We start from the raw sequence: 21433 nt of genomic DNA on the forward strand, positions 1-21433 counted from the left end.
TATCCAAACTGGGAAAAAGCAGGTCAGACTATTGCTTTTTGCTGATATGACTTTGATGTTGTATATGAAAAGTCCCAAAGACCCCACCAAGATACTGCTGGAATGGGAAAATAAGTTCTGTAAAGTCTCAGGGTAAAAAATAGTTACATTTCTATACACCAATAGCAGTCAAGCTAAAAATCAAATTGAAAACTCAATACCACTTACAATGATTATAAATAAAATACTTAGGAATATACTTAATCAAGGAGGTGAAAGAGCTCTATAAGAAAAAACATGAACAAAAACAGATGACAGAAACGGGAAGACAATCATACTCATGTATCAGTAGAATCAACATTGTTAAAATAACCAAACTGCCCAACATGATTTAGAGATTCAATACAACCATTATCAAAATATCCACGTCATATTTCACAGATGTAGAAAAATAATTCTATATTTCATTTGGAACCAAAAAAAGGACCAGAAAAGCCAAAGTAATCTTAAGTAAAAAAAAAAAAATAATAAAAAAATAATAATCTGGGGTGGCACCTGTGACTCAAAGAAGGGCACCATCGCCATATACTGGAGGTGGCGGGTTCAAACCCGGCCCCAGCCCAAAACTGCTAAACAACCACAACAACAACAACAACAAAAAATCTGAAGGCATCACATCACCAGACTTCAATATTACAAGCCAATAGTAACCAAAACAGCATGGTATTGGCACAAAAATAGAGACCTAGACAAATAGAACAGATATTAAACAATTATCCACCTACAACCAACTGATCTTTGACAAAGCAGAAAATAACATACACTGAGGAAAAGAAATCCTAGTCAATAAATGGTATGGGAAAAATTGAATAGTCACAGAAGAATAAAACGGTGCCCCATCTCTTACCACTCACAAAAAGTTAATTCAAGATGGATAACAGATTTAAATGTAAGGCATGAAACTGAAAATTCTAGTAGAAAATGTAGGAAGAACTATTTCATCTATTGGTCTAGGCAAAGAATTTATGACTAAGATCCTAAAGGCAATTATAACAATAAAAATGAGTCTTGATTAAATTAAAAAGATTCTGCACAGTGAAGGAAATAACAGAGCAAATAGACAACCTACAGAAAATATTCATAAAACACAACTGATAAAGGCCTAACATCTAGAATCTATAAAGAATTAAAGTATTAAAAGACATGAACAGAAACTTGAAAAGAAGATAGACAGCCAAGAAATATATTTAAAAAATGCTCAATGTCACTAATCAAGCAAATGCAAATTAAAACCACAATAAAATATCACTTTACCCCAGTCAGAATGGCTATTACCAAAAAAATCCAAAAACAATAGATGCTGGAGTGGATGCTGAAAGAAACGCTTACATACTGCTGGTGGGAATGCAAAGTAGTAGGAGCCCTATGAGTAACAGTTTGAAGGTTTCTCAAAGAACTACCATTCAATCCAGCAATCCCCCTACCGTGTATCTACCCAAAGGAAAAGACAGCAATCCCCCTACCGTGTATCTACCCAAAGGAAAAGAAGTCATTTCTTTTTTTTTTTTTTTTTTTGAGACAGAGCCCCAAGCTGTTGCCCTGGGTAGAGTGCTGTGGCACCACAGGTCACAGCAACCTCTAACTCCTGGGCTCAAGTGATTCTCCTGCCTCTGCCTCCCAAGTAGCTGGGACTACAGGCACCTGCCACAACGCGTGGCTATTTTTTGGTTGCAGCCATCATTGTTTGGCAGGCCCAGGCTGGATTCAAAGCTGCCAGCTCTGGTGTACGAGGCTGGCGCCTTAGCCAGTTAACCCACAGGCACCAACCCAAGAAGTCATTTCTAAAAGACACCTGCACTCAAATATTTATCGTAGGACAATCCACAATCGCAAAGATGTGGAATCTACCCAAGTGCCCATCAATTCATAAGTGGATTAACAAAATGTGATACACATGTATGTGTGTGTGTATCTTTTGCAGCAATTTAGAAAGAATTGGAGACCATTATCCTAAGTGAAGTATCTAAAGAATAAAAACAAATGTCACACGTTCTTTCTAATAGTTTGTGTTATTGTAATATTAGTATTTGTGTACATTAATATTACAACTCCACAGTTCTAATTAGCAAGTCTTCTAATTTCCAGAAAGAATAAACCTATCTTTAAAGAATAAACCTAAGTGAGGGGCATTTTAGCAAAGTATATTTTATATTGGAAAGAATAAAACAAGTACAATTAGTTGAATATGCAAAAAAATTTTTTTATTGAGACAGAATCTCACTCTTTTGCTCTGGGCAGAGTGCTGTGGAGTCATTATAGCTCACAGCAACCTCCATCTCTTGGGGCTCAAGTGATCCTCTTGCCTCAGCATCCACATAGCTGGGACTACAGGAGTCCACTAGAATGCCTGATTATGAATATGCAATATTATTTTCCATACATCTTTATTACAGTGGTTTTAAGATTGCTCATGGCGATTAAAAAAATTCTTCTTTATAAATAATACCTTCAAATGGTTTGATAATGCCAATCAATAAATACCTATTATGTGCAGGTCACTATGAAAGTGATAAGGAAAATACCTAGCTTAGCTATAGATTCTGATGTGCAGGGTTCTTTTCTAGATACTCTAGAATTTTCATTTAGATGGTCTTCATTAGCAAGTTAAGAATGTGAGTGCTTTTCATTTTAATTTCTTTTTTGGTTTGTTTATTTTTAGTTCTAGGAAGTAAGAGATTTGTTTCGGATTTTCAGCACTTTCCAATTTGACTGAAAAATCATCCAAGAAATGTCTATGTACTTTACACTTCTTAGAACTTACTGAAATGTACTTGTGGCCTAAAATATGGTCTTTTTTGGTGTAGCTCCATGATCACTTGAAAAATACAAAGAAAAATCTCTTAGAGGCACTGACTCATTTGCTATAAAATGAAATAGTCAACAATACTTTCTTTGACCATCAACAAAAGTAAATTCTTTAAACACCATGAATATTTTAGTAATGGTAAAATTTTCTGTATGTAGAAAGAATATATAAAATATCTTCTAAAGCCAATATAAATTATTTTAAAATTATGTTTTAGATCATGTGTTTATTTTCCTAGTTAGTACTTTTCCTCACTAGTATTAATAGAATATTGATATTATATGTTAATCCTTTGTATATTTGTCATTTAAAATTTGAAAATATATATTGTACAGTAATTTTTATGTCAATTGGCATTAATTTCATAGTTTAAAAAAATATTTTAAAAACAATATTATGTAACAGTGTTTTGCCATTTAGTGCCTAACTCATCTCACAACTATATAAGTCTAATTTTTACAAACCACTTTCTGATAGAGTACTTAGAATTCTTCCTGCATTTCTTAAAATCTGTCTAGGAGTTTGTTTGCCATTCTCCTTCTCTACACTTGGATGAAAGAAAAATCATCTTTTAACTCAAACAAAGTTCTTTTGATATCCTACACCAAATCCAATTACCTCTTACTTTCTTTCACTGAATTTTATTGTTGTTGTTATTATTATTGGCTTTCTTTTGGTCTAAGGGTAGAATAGGAGTATACTATACTATAATGGGAAAACAAATTTCAAAAGATACTATTTTTCTATAAAACATTTTATTTTTTGTATGTTTTTATTGTGATAAAAACACACAACATTACGTTTACTATTTTACCCACTTTTAAGTGTACAGTTCAGTAGTGTTAAATATATTAACACTGTTGCTCAAATGATCTCCAGAACATTTCATCTGAAACTATACTCACTAAATACAATACGCTTTCCCCGATCTGCTCCTCCCCTCCCTCTGACAACCTTCTCTTTGCTTTCTGTTAAAAAATCTTATTTTAATTAACTTCTATAGGCCTAATAGATTTTATCCCTATATTTAGCTGCCAGGGTTCCCAATTTTCATCTTTCACTACAATTGTTGCATTATAATTGCTCTAAAATTATTTATGGAGCACCAGATAATGGTATTAGAACACAAACAGTAAACAGAATAGATGCAAAGCTATACTTCTTGTATTCAATTTTCTACTACTCTAAATGATTTCATCATGCAGCATTTAGTTCTCCTTTAGACTTAAATTTTATTCTCAATATGTCAGCAAAGAGAGGCCACATAACTGCTTTTCCTTATACCTTATTGCAAAATCCTTTTAACTTATTTAAGGTAGGTATGCATGTGATTGCATGAATATATATATATATATATATAACATATGCTCCAGAAAAACAAAAGAAAATTATAAAAAATGCTTGAAAAAGCATTTTTATGCATTAAAAATGCATAAAAAAGCTATGATTGTACAGTAAGATATGAAATACATTAGTATTACATACACATTTCAACAACCAAGAGGGAAAACTCATTTACCCTATTGATAAAAATGGCCAGTTATAAGTTAACTTGCATTAAGTAATATTTCTGAGTCTCCTCTAAGAGAGAGATAAAAACACTTCAGAGATTTGCTAAGCAGGTAAAATAATATAACCTGAGTACCTCAAAACTATAAAGCACAGAGGTGTTATTTTTAAATTGTTCCAACTATAAAAAGAAGTGCTATTATTGAGATGAAACTTTGTAGTTTGGCATTATATTTGATTTTTGGAAGCTATCTAAACCTAATGTATAAAAATGTGCATTAAATAAGATTTCATCTATACTAAACTCATATTTAATCTCCACATAAAGCATGCCCTGTAAATTGAAGATAATTCAATGAATGCTGTGATTTCTTCATGCAATAGTATATGCAAACAGTTGCCATCATATAAATAAAATAAAACTTAATTTATTTTAAAAATTCTGGTTAGTGTTCATAATGAGGTTAACACAAAGAGTAATTCTTACTTATTCACAGATCTCTTGCAACTAAGCTATAAAGTCATAAAAAAAGATGATTAAAATTTAACTGAGAAATAGATTAAATAAATTCAGTGTTCACTATAATCTTTTTCCAAATACTTTTGCCTTAAAAACATCCATTTCATTCTATTCATCAAAACTACATGCCTTTACCCATAATTTTCTTCAATTAATATGCTATAATCAGAATTCTCAAGCAGAGTCTTAGCTATTTAAGGGAAAACTAGATGGGAAAGACCTTGGCACCAGATGAAATAATTCTTTTGGCAAATCTTTAGTAGTTTCAGAATCAAAATAGTATTGATACTAAGAAGTAAAGGTCAAAGTGAAATTTTAAACTGGAATTACTGGGGTAAAACTGCCAGGAAGATTCTTTGACAGAGGCAGCTCCCAACCCTTACTTCCCTTACTGTTTTTCATGGTTTCTAAATGTAAGGTTAGAATAATGAAGCTAACATAACTGAGCAGAAATAGAATAATAATAGTACATTACTTCTTTTGTGTACATTATTTAGATACAGAATACTGTCATAAAGTTTTTGCGTAGTTTGCAAAGTTAAAACATTTTAACCTTTAATTACTAAATGTGTAATTATGATTGTATTATTTCTGAGTACTTATCATGTACCACAAACTAAATTAGGGGCTTTACACATCTCATACTTAAATGTACCCTCTTCCAAGTAGGGAAATAGGTTATAAGAATTATTCATAATTATGAAACCAAAAAGGAACAATGTTGAAATTTGAAAACAAGTATATTTAACAGCAAAGTTCATGCTTTTTCTACTGAAAAAGTCTTTAGGGAATAAACATAATAGATGCATGTATAAATTAAAGTTAATTAATTTTTCTTCTCATAGTTGTTTTTTTTTTTTTTTTTTTTTTTTGTAGAGACAGAGTCTCACTTTATGGCCCTCGGTAGAGTGCCGTGGCATCACACGGCTCACAGCAACCTCCAACTCCTGGGCTCAAGCGATTCTCTTGCCTCAGCCTCCCGAGTAGCCGGGACTACAGGGGCCCGCCACAACGCCCGGCTATTTTTTTTTTTTTTTTTGGTTGCAGTTTGGCCGGGGCCGGGTTTGAACCCACCACCCTCGGTATATGGGGCTGGCGCCCTACCGACTGAGCCACAGGCGCCGCCCCCTCATAGTTGTTTTTAAAACTTCCTTCTACTAGTAACAGAGTATAATTTAAGTGTCAATTTACAAAAGCCAGTTAACCTGTTACAGAATCTGACATAGGAATACACAGTACATGAACCTGAACTGTGATTATCTAATGGTAATGAATATGCTTTTCTAGGGTATACATACATTGTTTTTGTATCTACTTTCTATTACATTAACATTGAAACTTGAACTTTTTAAGTAAACAACACTAGGGGTCAAATTTCTGATCAAGGAAAAAACTTAAAAATATTTTGTAGAAAGATTTTATAAACTTAAAACTACACAAATATGCAATTTTTAAAATACATTTTGAGAGAATAGAGATGGTAATTAAATAGAAATATTTCTCAAACATCAAGAACTTATATAAATTGACTCAAGAACAAGGAATAATCAAATGTTTCCCTGACTAAAAGACATCAGGTATAGATGGTTATATAGGCTAGTTTTACTCAATCTAGTGTATAAGAAACAAGTAATTTCTTTTATAACAGAAACTGACTAGATAGAAAAGGGAGAAATAACTACAATCTTAAGATAAAAAATTGACAAAGACACAAAAGGAAAAGAAAATTATCAGATTTATCTCATCCATTAACACGGGTACATAAATTCAAAATAAAATGCTAACAAATCAAATGTAGCCAGTCTAGCTAAGAAATACAAGGACCGTTAAATATAAAATTGTAATAAGATAATATGTTATCAACGTAAAAGAGGAAATAAAATCCTAAATTAATACAGAATAGGCTTTGAAAAAATTCAACAATCATTCATGAGAAACACTCATAGTAATGTAAAAAAAAAAAATAGAGGAGGGAAGCGGGATTGGTGTGTTCTCATCTAACATCTATTAAAAAATACAGAATTCATTGTCATCAAACTTAATGAAGTTAGAAATATTTTCAATAAATTCAGGAATAAGTGAATCTACCCTAATGTACCAAGCATGCAACCATCTTTCATTGCTATTGCCTTACTGGGAAAAGTTTTTCCTTAAGAAATCTGTGTAAGTCATTCCCTCACTTCCTTTAGGTTCCTTTCTCAAATGTTACCTTATCAGCTAGAATTCTTTGAGTCAGTCATAAAATAGCAACCCTTCTCTTCTATTCTCCTGACTCCTCCTCCTTAGCTTTCTATATCTCTCTTATACTTCTTTATTTTCCTCTGTAGCACCTACCTCCAACTAAAACTAAGCATTTACCTTTTTGTTTGTCTGTATATTTTCCACTAAATGTAATTATACAGTGGCAGGTACCTTTTTTTTTTTTCATTGCTACATCCCTAACACCTAGATTACATTCTGTTTTACAGTATGTATTCAAATATATTATAGAAAAAATAAAGCATTTTTGGTACCTTTTTGCATTTTTCATTATAGTTAAAATATTTACTAAAAAGGAATAAAATTCTAAAGAAAAGTGAACTAAACCTTGAATTTTCCTGAGATAGCAACATTTCAAATAAATAATGTAGTATATTTTTCTCCTCCACTCTTAGTACTATTAAGTTGATGGAGATAATAAATGAGATTTAAAAGTATGTTAAAAGTTATAATAGGAATATATAAAGGGATTCTGGGTTTAGTGAGATACAAACTATTAAACATTTCAAACAAAAATCTCATTTCAGAGTATAAGGGAAAGATTTAAAACCGTTTACTCAAACTTAAAACAGTAATAAGCTTAACATTTTTTTACTTGACTACAAAATGAACTTGAACTGCTAATACTGATAATACTGCTAATACTAACAAAGCTTTCTGATCTTTGTTAATCAACCATCTCCAAAACTTAAGGTATCATGGACAAAGAACACAGACTGTGAGTGACATGAGTGAGGATAGCAGAGTAGAACTTCCAAAAAGTTGCTCCTCTAATAAAACAATGAGAATATTGGCAGATATCACAATAAGTTTTTAAAAACTTCTACAAATTAAAAAAAAAAATTCTGCAAATTAAACAAAGCCTGCAACAATCCAGGGAGTTCACATTCAAGAAAACCAGTAAATCTCCTTAAGAATCTCAGCTCTGTGGTGTTTTACTTTGCCCTATTTACATTTCTCTTTCCTCTATTCTGCAGTCACCTTGAAAATCAATAGTCTTATAATCCCTATCCAAACCAGAAGCCTAGAAACCACTGAATAGGGCGTAATTGTTTAAGAGCTTCCCAAGTGCATCTTTTCAGGGGACTATGATTATTTAACCTGTCTGCCAGTTCCCTGGAAACCTACCCTCATAATGTTTGTCTTTAACCTAACGCAGAGTTCTCAGCTTAAATAGCCTTTTCCCTGAAGATATTTGTCAGAAACAATTAGCAGCAATTGTTTAACATCACAGATACCCAGGACAGATAGAAGAGTAGGGTTAAACCAGAGGCTGGATATAAAAATTAAAAAGAAACGCTGGACACCGCAATGTCCATAGAAGGCTTTACAAGTTCCTGGGAACCTAGAAGACTATCCATACATACACAGGACTGCTCACACAGTCCTGGGCTGTGTGTGTGCCTGGGAAACCCAAGGACATATGAGCAGTCCTGTGAACGTCTGGATTGACTCTAATGTTTGGTTGAATTGAAGGCTAAGGTACAGCTGTTGCCTGAGTGTTGAAGATGCGTCCTAACAAGGACTAAGAGCTTCTTGGTGAAGTCAGGAGACTTATTCAATAGATACTTAAGGAAATTTCTAATCATTAGGTAACCATTAAGCTTACTAGGCAGGGGCCTGAAAAAGAATACTGACTATAGATAATTTGTTGTGAAAAGTCATTAAAACAAATATTATCCACAACAAAAAACCACATGCCAACAAACAGCAACAAAAATTGTGTGAAGATTTGATTCCCAGAGTTGTCACATTATACTATTTAAAAGTTTCAGTTTTTAACATATAAATGAATGTTGGACTTACAAGGTAAAGACTTTAATCATTTTTTTTTTTTTTTTTTTTTTTTAGAGACAAGTCTTACTTTTATCACCCTTGGTAGAGTGCTGTGGCGTCACAGCTCACAGCAACCTCCAACTCTTGGGCTTAGGTGATTTCTTGCCTCAGCCTCCCAAATACTTGAAACTACAGGTGCCTGCCACAACTCCTGGCTATTTTTTGTTGCAGTTTGGGTGGGGCCGGGTTCGAACCTACCACCCTCAGTATATGGGGCTGGTGTTCTGCCCACTGAGCCACAGGCTCTGCCCTAATCAGTTATTTTAAAGAACTAAAGGAAATAATAATAATAAAAAAAAAAAATGAGAAAAAGTATGCCTAAAGAACGAAAGGAAGATGTCTCATTCAATGCAGAATATCATTAAAGACAGAATTTACCAAAAAGGAACAAAGGCTGGGTGCAATAGCTTGACCTATAATCCTAGTACTCTGGGAGGTTGAGGCAGGAGGATCCCTTGAGCTCCAGAGTTCAAGACCAGCCTGTGCAAGGGTGAGACCCTTAGCTTGGGCAGTAAAGTAAGACTCTGTCTAAAAAAAAAAAAAAAAGGAACCAAATAGAAATTTTAGAGTAAAAGAAATGAATAAAACTGAACAGAGTCTAAGCATCCTTTGGACACTATAAACCACATCCATATAAAATTAGGCCAAGAAAAGAGGAGATAAAGGGGCAGAATATGAGGATAAAAGGACTGAAAACTTCTAAAATTAGGTAAATATTAACATACAAATCCAAAAGCTCAATTAACTCTAAGTAGGATAAGTTCAAATAAATCCACCTTTAGAGACACCATCATAAAACTGTTAAAAGCAAAAGGCAGAGCATCTTAAAAGTTGTGAGAGAGAAGCAACTCATAAATTAGACATCATCATTGATCTCAGCCTGGGGAAAGACTTTAAGAATAAGACTTCATTGGCAATTGCAACAACAAAAATAAATGGACTCAATTAAGCTAAAAAGCACAGCTAAGGATACAATAATTAAAGTAAACAACCTTCAGAATGGGAGAAAATATGTGCATGTTACAAATCCCACGAACGGTTGATAACCACAATCTACAAAACAGGCTAATCAACACAAAAGCAAACAATTGCATCTATCACTGGGCAAGAGATAAGAACAGAACCCTCTTTGAAGAAGAGAGACAAATGGCAAAAGAACACACGAAAAAATGCTCATTGTCCGTAAGCACCAGAGAAATACAAATCAAAACCACCCTGAGATATCACCTCACCCCAGCGAGAAGAGCCCATATTACAGAGTACCAGAGCTGCAGATGCTGGTGGGGATGTGGAGAGAGGAACACTGTTGTTGGGACTGCAAACTAATACAGCCTCTTTGAAAAGAAGTATGGAGAATTCTCAAAGTACTCAAATTAGACCCCCCATTTGATACTTCAGTCCCATGACTAGATTTCTATCCAGAAGGAAAAAAAAAATCATTTTACCACAAGGACATTTGCACTAGAATGCTTGTCATAGCTCAATTCATAATCACCAAGATGTGGAATCAACCCAAGTGCCCATCAACCCATGAATGGATTAACGAACTGTGGTATATGTACACCATGGAATACTATTCAGCCATAAAAAATGGAGACTTTCCATCTTTTGTATTAACCTGGATGGAGCTGAAGTACATTCTTCTTAGTTAAGTATCACAGGAATGAAAAAAGCAAGTATCTAATGTACTCAATACTAATATGAAACCAGCAGATGAACAAATACATGCCCACACAAGAGAAGAACACAAACTCAATGAGGGGGTGGAGGGCACAGGAGGGAGGGGGGAGAGCAAAGGAGGGAGCTGGATTGGTGTGCTCTCATCTAACAGGCACAATGTAAGGGTATGCGGCGTACCTCCTGGGTGAAGGGCACAACTGCAACTTGGACTTTACCTGAGAGACCTAATTGTCTATACTTTTATATTGATCTGAAATAATAAAATAAGTAAATTGGCCATCATAAAAATTAAAAAATTTTGTGCTTTAAAGGATGTTATAAGAAAAGTAAAAGCATGATAAATACAATGAAATAAGTAAAAATCATATTTGTGATAAAGGACTTATATTTATGAGTACATATGAATACCCATACAGACCTCAACAATGAAAAGAAAAGTAACTCAAAGAATGGGCAAAGAATTTGAATAGATAGACATTTCTCCAAAGATATAGAAATGCTCAATAAACACATGAAAAGATGTGCAACATGATTTGAGAAATGCTAACCAAAAATCACGGTAAGATAACAATTCACATTTGCTAGAATGGCAATAATCAAAGACTGAAAATAACAAGTATTGGCTACTTTGTGTGCAAACCAGAACTTTTACATATTGCTGAGGAATGTAAAATATTAATAGTTCTATAGTTCCTTAAAACATCAAACATAGAATTATATATGATCCAGAAGTATTTATCAAAAAGAGTTAAAAGCAGGTTCTCAAATACTCATATATGAATGTTCATAGCACTTTTACTCATAATGGTAAAAAGGTAGAAACTCAAATGTCCTTCAGTTGATGAAATGGTAAGTAAAAAATAGTACAGGGAGGACATAAACTCCCAGCTCACAGCAATTTACTACGTTAAACTATTTTAAATGGCACACGACTTTATGCCCACCCTGTATATATCTATACAATGGAAATATTATTTAGCCTTAATAAGGAATGAAGTTCCGATACACGCTACAAGGAGGGCTCTGGAAAACACCATGTCAAATGAAAGAACCCAACCGTAAAAGGGCACCTGTTTTATGATTCCACTTATATGAAATGTCTAGAAAGGTAACTCCAATGACACTATTGCAAAATTTGAGTGGCATAGTTTTAAAACACTATTTATTCTGTCAACCAACAATAAGTAAATTCCTATTCTATTACCAACTTCCAGTCTTTCTCTGTTTTCTAAATTCCTACTTTGCTTCTGTGATCTCTCACTATTTAAGTTGATATATAAATAGATACTATGATTACACAGAAAAAAATAAAACTTGCTACCTGGAGGAATATGGCAAAACAATCTTTATAACTATATAACCAAACAGACATCAAGATTTTCTGAAATATTTGTACGAAAACAATCATATGTTTGCAAATAGCTACACTAAAAGGACATAAATGAGAATATAATTAAGAGTAGTGACACTGAAGCATATTAATCTTGACATCCATCTCCTCCGAATTTATAAACTACATCTGCAAATACATACCAGATCTGACTTTGGAGGGTCTGGACACTCAGAAGAGAAATAAGGAGCTGAGCTTCTGACTCCACTGCTGTCAGGAGCTGGCTTTGGAGGCTGAGCATGCTGCCTGTACGTAGCACTCTTAGGAGTCCAACAGAACAGGTTGATCGATTCTCGAACACAGCGTTCAATGTCAATTTCTAGATAGAAAAAATTTTTAGAAAGCAATGTATAGAGTTTAGGTTGCTTTGTTAATGTAAACAAACACAATCTTTCCTAAATGCATATAATCTAAATATGATTAAGATGATAAATAATTAGAAAAGATGCTAGCAAAAGTACAATGTAGATATTAGTAAATGTATTTATGACTGGGGAATATTTGCTATTATATGTATATCTAAGTATATACATTTATTTTTAAATTTTATTTGGTATTACCTACATATATACACACACACATACCTACATATGTTTGACTATTTCAGTACACCATTATTTAAACATCATGGAATATAACACATCTCCTTATGTAAAAAACTGGCCCATTTACTCTGAAAATGTTTTCATTTTTCCAAAGTAAAACAGAGTGGGGGGTGCCGGCTCCATATACTGAGGGTGGCGGGTTCAAACCTGACCCTGGCCAAACTGCAACAAAAAAATAGCCGGGCATTGTGGTGGGAGCCTATAGTCCCAGCTACTCGGGAGGTTGAGGCAAGAGAATCACCTAAATCCAAAAGCTGGAGGTTGTTGTGAGCTGTGTGACGCCGTGGCACTCTATTGTGGGTGATAAAGTGAGACTCTATCTCTAAAAAACCCCCCAAACCAAAGTAAAACAGAGGTAGGCTACAATTTGGAAATGAATAGACAAAACATCCAGATTCGTTTCACCACAACTTCCGGTAAAGTGTACCAAAAGTTTCATTGCCATTAAATAGGATATTTAAAAAAGGGCAAACTTTTCAAAATTTCAATTTATCATGTCTTCCTTAATAATTTTTGAGTTAAGTGCAGAAAGGGTTAGGTAAGGTTTCATTGGAGGTACATTAAATGCACCCGATTAAAATAATAAAGAAACATTTTCTTTTTTTTTTTTAGAGACAGAGTCTCACTTTATCACCCTCAGTAGAGTGCTGTGGCGTCACAGCTCATAGCAACCTCCAGCTCCTGGGCTTAGGCGATTCTCTTGCCTCAGCCTCCTGAGTAGCTGGGACCACAGGCACCTGCCACAACGCCCAGCTATTTTTTGTTGCAGTTTGGCCAGGGCTGGGTTTGAACTCACCACCTTCAGTATATGGGGCCGGCGCCCCACTCACTGAGCCACAGGCGCCACCAGAAAAATTTTCACAGAGGATTTTTTCTTTGTCATATTTGAAAGTTAGGCATCTTCATTGCAGAGGCTTTATACATAGGAAGGTTATTATAATTCCCATTACGGTCTGTGTTTTTAATGGGCCTGTACTTTTTTAGGAACATTCCTGATGAGGAGGAGTTAGCCATTTCTCTCCAGGGAACGTGGAGAAATCACGGAAAGGCAGGAGAAGTTCAAGAAGCTGACTGGGATGAAGGAGCTGTGCACTGATCAGGTTTCCTCCATATTCTAAAATTGCAAATGGAAGACATTCTCATTTCCTCTGCAAAAGTCCAAGTGTCAGTTCAGATACACAATGGAGAAAAATGTATTACATGCTTTAAATTACAAAGGAATAAGCTTCCCTATTTCTCTTTTTGAAACGAAGGGCTTAAGGGTAAAAGGAGATCAGCAATAAGCAGAGCCTGTGGATGGTGCACGGGTTATCATTCAGAGTTGTCTGCTGTTGCAAGGTGGAGAAGGGAAGAGAAAATGACACTGTGCATTTGTCATGAGACAGATACCGTCTACTTTCACTTAGTTTAATTCTACAGTTCTCCCTCCCACCATCCAGTTCTGTTGAAGATGAAGAAACTAAGAACTACAGAAACAAAGTGATTTTTATTAAGTGTGCTAATACAGGTAGAATGCCTAAAGTTAATAAAGGTTTATAAGGGATCTTTTGTTATTTCTTAGCTCATTTAGATTTGGAATATGGCCAGTAAGTCTGGAAAGACCAGTTATTCCATTATGATACAGGAACCGCAGTAAGTGGATAAATATATGGGACCATAAATGAAAAACAACCTCAAATTCATACCACGCAATGAATTCAACTCGATCATAGACCAAAATATAAAAATTTAAATAATATATAATTCTAGAAGAACATAGGAGAATACCTGAATGATCTTGGAGCAGCAATCATTTCTTAGAGAGAATACAATACCTGAGAAGTTCAGCTGCTGATCAAAAATCTATGTATGACTTTTAATGCCTAACTGTAGGCAATTATTATAAAGGCTTTACTTGGCCAGCCTCACAGGGGACAGTGGCTATCCCCACAGCAGACTCGGTACACAGTCAATAAACTGCAATCTGTAGGGAGCTGCTATCAAGGACTCGGTCCCCTAGGATGGTCAGGTTTGTATCCCTGTTCTAGGCCCCTCCAATCTAAAGGCCTCTTTATCAGGGCCCTTTGGTTGAGGCCTTCCTCAGACCCCTCATCTAAGGTCTCTGGAACAGAGGGAGGGGGGAACCTAAAGATATTTTTCTCCACTTTGACTCAGTACTAAATACTTTTCTATTCCCAGGACTTTCTACTCTCCCTTTCTCTAGGTCCACAAAACTTCAAGAGCTTTTAGATCACAGGCCTCCTTGGCAGTAAAATGACCTCTGCATATGGGTGCTAGTCCCTATGGAGAAATGGAACGGAGGTGAGTTGGCACCTTTTCCAGTTGGGCCTTTTGCTTATACCACTGCGGTTGGTGATTAAAGACTCGACTATTATCTTTAGTTTGGCTTGTTGCCTTAATCAGTTATTCCAACACCTGGCTGCTGGGCTCGATTAAATTAAGTTCATATTTACAAAAGAAAACAACTGATAAAGTACATTAAAAATTTTAAAATCTACTTATCAAAAGACACAGTTTACAAAATAAAAACAAGTCGACAACAGGTAAAACTTTTCTACACTGATAGTCAGAATAGTGGCTGTTAATGGGGTCAGGGATTGATCAGCAGCCAGAAAAAAGTAATTTTTTGAGACTGTGAAAATATTCTATATATTGATTGAAGTGTTGGTTACATGGATGTTTATAACTGTCAAAACATACTGAATTATATAATTAGGGTTTATACATTTCGCTGGCTATAAACTTTCCTATAGTTAAAAATATATTAAAGATTGAGAAAAAGAATCAACAAAAGAAGTCACAAATGTATATTTTCTTTTTCTGTAAAGCTTTTTTGTTGGAAATTTAAAGTTGGATTAGAGTGAAGACACTAATTTTGGAGTTGGGTAATTACTGTTCCATTACATAGCATCATTTATTATACTATTAAAAACTTTAGAATAGTTAAATTATATTAACATCCAAAACTATAGGGTGATCTGGAACCTGTTAATCTACTGATCTCAACCACTTTATTTTTTGACACAAATAATTAATTTATACAAGAAGGAGATAAATGTTCTAGGCATTAATGTCTTGTGACATGAAAACGTCCCAGTAATAATACAACGGAACTCTCATTGCTGAACAGACAGGAAAGAATAAAGTTCCTTATTTTGCCAGAAGAGAACAAGGTGAATGAAATAAAGTATGTGTATTATGAAGCACTCTCTACAAGATAAATTCTAAGCATAGTCCTCCATGACACCCTCAGGTTGACGGCACCTGTAGCATCACTTAATGTACTGGGATGACATGTAATGATAGTGAATAGACAGGGCCTAGATTCTCGGTCTTACAAAGAAATGCACAATAACCTGGAATAACTCATTGAAACTCTTTAAGGACTGTAATGAATAACATCTGTAGTCCAGGGAACATGCGGATAGAATGTTATTATAAGATAGCTCTAAAATATCAGGAATCGCTCAAGTTCTTATGTAATTTTTTTTGGTGAAGAGCTAAATTCAATAGGTATTGTTTTACCATAATCCTGAACTTGTCCCTGGTCAGCTGCTCCCTTTCCATTGCTTAGAATCATAGCATTTTAGAGGTGTCCAATCCATCTTCCACAGAATCATTTTCTAAAATACAGATAGGATCATGTTGTTTTTCTGTTTAAAACTTTCTCCTTGCATGTAAAATAATGTCTAAAATCCTCAGCATGTCAAGCAAGGCCCCCATAACCAGCAGTCCGCCTATCCCACCTATTTTCATCACCTCCTCTGGCATCAGTACCCCAGCTCATGCACTCCAGGCATCTTTACCTCTCATCCTACTTCTAGGGCTTCCATTAACATCCTACGGACAGCCATGTAGCTTCAGCTTCTGTGTTAACCTTATGCTATTTTCTAAGCCTTCAGTGCTTTTTCTCCATCCTTCTACAGGGTTGTCCTATGTCTTATTAATCTTTAGGGACCCTTCCAGTAATATATACATGACTATGCCTGTCATATAATAATATTTACTACATAAGTGTTGAATGAATAAACTTACATATCCTAAGGTCTCAGAAAGTGGACAAGTGGACAAGATCACCCACTTGGGATGCTTCACAGCTCAAAAATACCCCAGCAAAGTTGGTGAGTTTTCTCATTGCTAAACACTGTTGGATGCTTCCTAAAAGTAAGTATAATCTTGTCTTTTGTTTTTAATAAACATTTTTCACAAGACCCCATTTATTGCAGTTTAGCCTTAATGATACCATTAGTAATCAATTAATACATAACAGTTTTGCATTAATTGTCCTTGTAATGTGCTCCTTTTCACATGCTTAGCTCATTCATGCTTTAAACACGAGGGTCCCCCCAAAAATCCCTTCACCCTTCCGGCAGGTACAGGAAGAAGAAGGATATACCCAGAGAATTAGACTCTCCTTAACAAGGCCTGCTTAAGAGAAACTATTTTATTTATTTACTTCTTCTTCTTCTTTTTTTTTTGGGGGGGGGGACAAGAGTCTCACTATGTTGCCTTCAGTAGAGTGCCATCGCGTCATAGCTCACAGCAACCTCAAGTTCATGGGCTTAAGTGATTCTCTTGCCTTAGCCTCCCAAGTAGCTAGGCCTACAGGAGCCTGCCACAACGCCCAGATATTTGTTGTTGTTGTTGTCGTTGTCATTGTTTAGCAGGCCCAGGCTGGGTTCGAACCCACCAGCCCCAGTGTATGTGGCTGGTGCCATCACCACTGAGCTATGGGCACCAAGCCCAGGGTAAACTATTTTAGCACAGCCTAACCCACTTGGGTTTACCAGAACCTAAATGATTAGAGGAAATTTTAGACTCTGCCAAGTAAAGTCTTCAAATTATACTTGTCATTTTGTCACTCAAAAATATTTAACAGTGCCTCAGCCTCTCAATCTAGCTGCCCCATAAACATGTTAAACACTTACTTGAAACTCACTATCTTCCCTAATAGCACGCCCACTCACCCATTCCTGACTTGCTCCCATTCATCAGTTCAGGTAAGGTATAGGAACCTACCCTCACACTAAACATTTCACTGGATTCCTAATCCTATTGATTCTATAGAGCAACTGGACAGAAAGCTGAATTACCTAACAGGAAACATTAAAGAACTGTGCATAAGCCAGTCCAGTGACGTACTGGAGTAAGGAAGTAATACCGCGTGTAATTAAGATAACCTAAGTTAGAAGTATCAGTCAGTTACAGATTACCAGTGGGTCTTTTTAAATAATTATGCTTGAATGCTCTGGGCTAGTGAAAAGAAATAACAAACCAGTAATAAGACTAGAGATACACATCCATGCAGATACACTTCTCATATATACAGGCATATACGTTCATAGTAAGTCAATAGATGGTTGGTGAAGGAATGAATGTATAATTTGAAAACATAATCTTGACTATGTCTAAGGGGGACAGGATGGTGCAATATGATACAGAGTTCTGTTTTATTTTCTCCGAGCCTTTCAAATCCAGTATATGTACACACAATTACTGGCATATTTTGCTGAATATCTATCATCTTTGCTGCTAATGCCTACGAAGAAGTGAGATGTAAACAGGAAACGCAATAAACGTTACTGCTATCCGGGTACTTTAAATTTTCTCTACTTTTAATATAATGATCTTTATGAGTTAGCAGTGGAGCAGGCAGATGCTATGATGCAAAGCAGGGGTGTTAATAATGGCACATGGCAAACCCGAGAGAAAAGAACACTGCAGAGTCTCGGGAGATTTAGCACCACGTCACTTCCAGCCATCATTTTTTCCTCTTTCTTTTACACTTAATGGTGAATCAGAAACAAAACAAGAGCCTTTGATTTTTGTGGCAACTAGAACCTTGTGTTCAACTTTGATAAGCAATTTTCATATGACTGATAATTTGTATCTAAGGATTAAAAAGATTTGAATTTTTCAAAAGAATGAAATCAGTTTCTTGTAATAAAAGTTAAAAAAATACTAGTTATTCCCTCTATGCTACATAATTTTGAATAATTAGCCTATAATTACACTGGCATATTATTTCTCTTCTTTCCTCCAATCTAGTTTATTAGTTTGCTTTTTACTTTATTTTGTTTTGACTTGGCACACTCACTGCACACTTACACTTGTGGTAAGAAATTACTTCCCATTTTAAAATCTTTTACTAAAGATCGCCATTTCAGACAGACAGCACATCAGATTAGTTTCATTTTGTGTTCAATATAGAGATACAGGGCTAAGTAGAGGAGAGACACAAAATGGGAAGACACAAATATTATAGTATTAAAATACAGACCACATATAGAATACATGCTAAATGTCACTTTTAAATATAATACATTTTGGTCCTTATATTCTTACTTTCCATATCCATCAGTGGTATATGTGGGGAAATTTTCAACATAGCTTCTGATTTTTAAAGGTGTTGTGGCTGATTACTTTTAATATACTTCAAAAGTGAAAAATGCTTTGTATGTTTTAAGTGTTTTGCAAACCCAAGGCACATATAAACACTCAATAGAAAAACAAATATAAACTAATTCCATCACTGGTATCTTGAAACAAAAATATGTTTAATAGCCCTGATATAAACTATAGGATAAATTTTGGACTGCTCAAAAAAATTCAGAGAGCAGAAACCCGTGTCAATCATAAAATAAGCAGTTCTGCTACAGAGAAGGGCCTTCTTAATTATATTATTGAAAACTTAGCACCAAGCTGGGTTAGTATTCTAATCTATTCTGAATTTTCATACTAAGCAGAAAATTCTGATCAACCTTGAGCTTGTTTTTTATTATAATTCCCAATACATATGAAAAATTTCTTTTAACGTTAAAAACTATATGATGTAAAATTAGACATATGCTTCAAAAGAAAGAACTAGGTCAATGTTATGAGAATTATATAACTCCAGCTTCCTAGAATCATGTCACTATTTCAGATTCTTCATCAGTCATTCTTCTGGCTTCACTTTCTCATGGTCATTTAAGTTTGGTAGTGATGTAATGCAACATATGTTACAATACGTGTATTGTAACATGTATTTATCCTCAAAAATTTGAAATGTTCCCCCTTTCCATAAAATAATCTAAACAATGCTGATATAACCTGAGATTTTGAAAATAATTTTTCATGGACCTTAATTTCAGTAGCAATCCGACCATACCAGTAAAAACAAATTAACTACTTTCTCATATTCCAATTACAAACTAACAAAAATTGAATATGTTATTTAGGTCTTAACATTAATATACAATTTTTATGGGTGTGTTTGGAAGAGGAGGACCACTGTTGAAATCTCCACATTTAATTTCCACTATGACTATCCTTTTGCAATTCTAAGCTATAAGTTGAAAAGGTGAATAATTAAAAGATTATCAGCTTCGGTTAAAATAGTATCAGTCTCACAGGTTTAACAACACAAAAGTTTTACTTTCAATTGTGTGGTCTAAGTTTCTCTACTCTTTCACCAAATCAGTTCTGCACCCCATTTCTGTTAATTGAAAACCCAGATTGATTCTCACTTGTATAGTTAAAAATCTCTAAAATACTTTTCAAACTATTTAATGATTTAAATGTATAAACTTGGCAAAGGCTCTGGTGCACCAAAATTACTTGATAACATGTCTGTTTTATTAAGTCCTGAATAATATAAAAGCCAACTGTCCATTTAACTGATGGTTGTTTTGAAACCTTACAGCACTGATATCATGTTTTCTCTTTGTTGGATAAGCATTTCATGAAAATATCACTGCTGCTTCAGACTAATATAAAAATTTGCTTTAGCAAAAACTTCATAATTATATTATGCCTCTGACCAAAATAATAAACTTTACTTCAAATAAACTCACAGTCTTATTATGTTTTAAGAGACCAAAAAAATTCTCTCAAATGTTAAATTATATGGCATAAAAAGGGTAAAAATAAATCTAGAGGCCACCAGATTATTGCCGTATTGATCCAAATACTTCAAGAAAAAAATCAATCTAAACATATGAGGAACTAGTAAGTGCCTACATGATTTTCTTACACAGTTGGCCCTCTGCATCTGTGGGGCTACGTGCATCCATGGATTCAACCAAATTGCAGACTGAAAATGCTCTGATTTAAAAAATGGATAGTTGCATTTGTACATGAATAGGTACAAATTTTTCTTCTTGTCATCATTCCCTGACAATACAGTATAACATCTATTTATATGGCATTTACACTGTATTAAGCACTACGTGTATAAGTAATACTGAGATGATTTAAAGCATATAAGAGGATGTGCATAGGTTATATACAAATAACACATCATTTTATACAAGGAAGTTGAGTATCTGTGCATTTTCATGTCTGCTGGGGTTCCTGGGACCAACCCCTCATGGATATTAAGGGATGACAGGACTTGTATTTCACTGTATATCTTGCCACAGAGTGCAAAGAGTAGTACTATTCATACACACATTTAACTGTTAGAATGCTCATCAATTGAATGTCAAATTAGTGCTCACTCTGAACATTTGAACTTATGTATTTGAAATTTGTACCATTAATAATATTTTGTTCAGGAATGAGGTGGCAACATAAAAAGAAAGAAGAGAACATAGATAAGCTAGGTAACTTTGAAAGTAGGTGGAAATGTCACTCCTGTTCATCTATTTAAGTGTTTTAATTAGTATTTACCATCAATGCATTGTGATGCTAGGGGCAGGATGTTAGAAGTGAAATTAAGACTTAGAAGATAAAATTCCTTGATCTTTGTAGGTAGGGTAACCTACTTATAAACAAAAATTATTTAGTGGGAAGATGAATTTTCAGTG

At 34.6% G+C, this 21433-nt stretch overlaps 1 protein-coding gene across 1 annotated transcript in view; it reads right to left on the reverse strand.

The window, feature by feature from the left end:
* Positions 1 to 21433, reverse strand: part of TBCK (TBC1 domain containing kinase) — a 209752-nt gene that overhangs the window by 84797 nt on the left and 103522 nt on the right. The window contains exon 23 of the mRNA XM_053561937.1: positions 12183 to 12358. Within this exon, the coding sequence (XP_053417912.1) occupies positions 12183 to 12358 (176 nt within the window). The remainder of the gene's footprint in view (positions 1 to 12182; positions 12359 to 21433) is intronic.

The sequence above is a fragment of the Nycticebus coucang genome, chromosome 1, assembly GCF_027406575.1.
Source record: "Nycticebus coucang isolate mNycCou1 chromosome 1, mNycCou1.pri, whole genome shotgun sequence".
In the NCBI taxonomy this organism is placed as follows: Eukaryota; Metazoa; Chordata; class Mammalia; order Primates; family Lorisidae; genus Nycticebus; species Nycticebus coucang.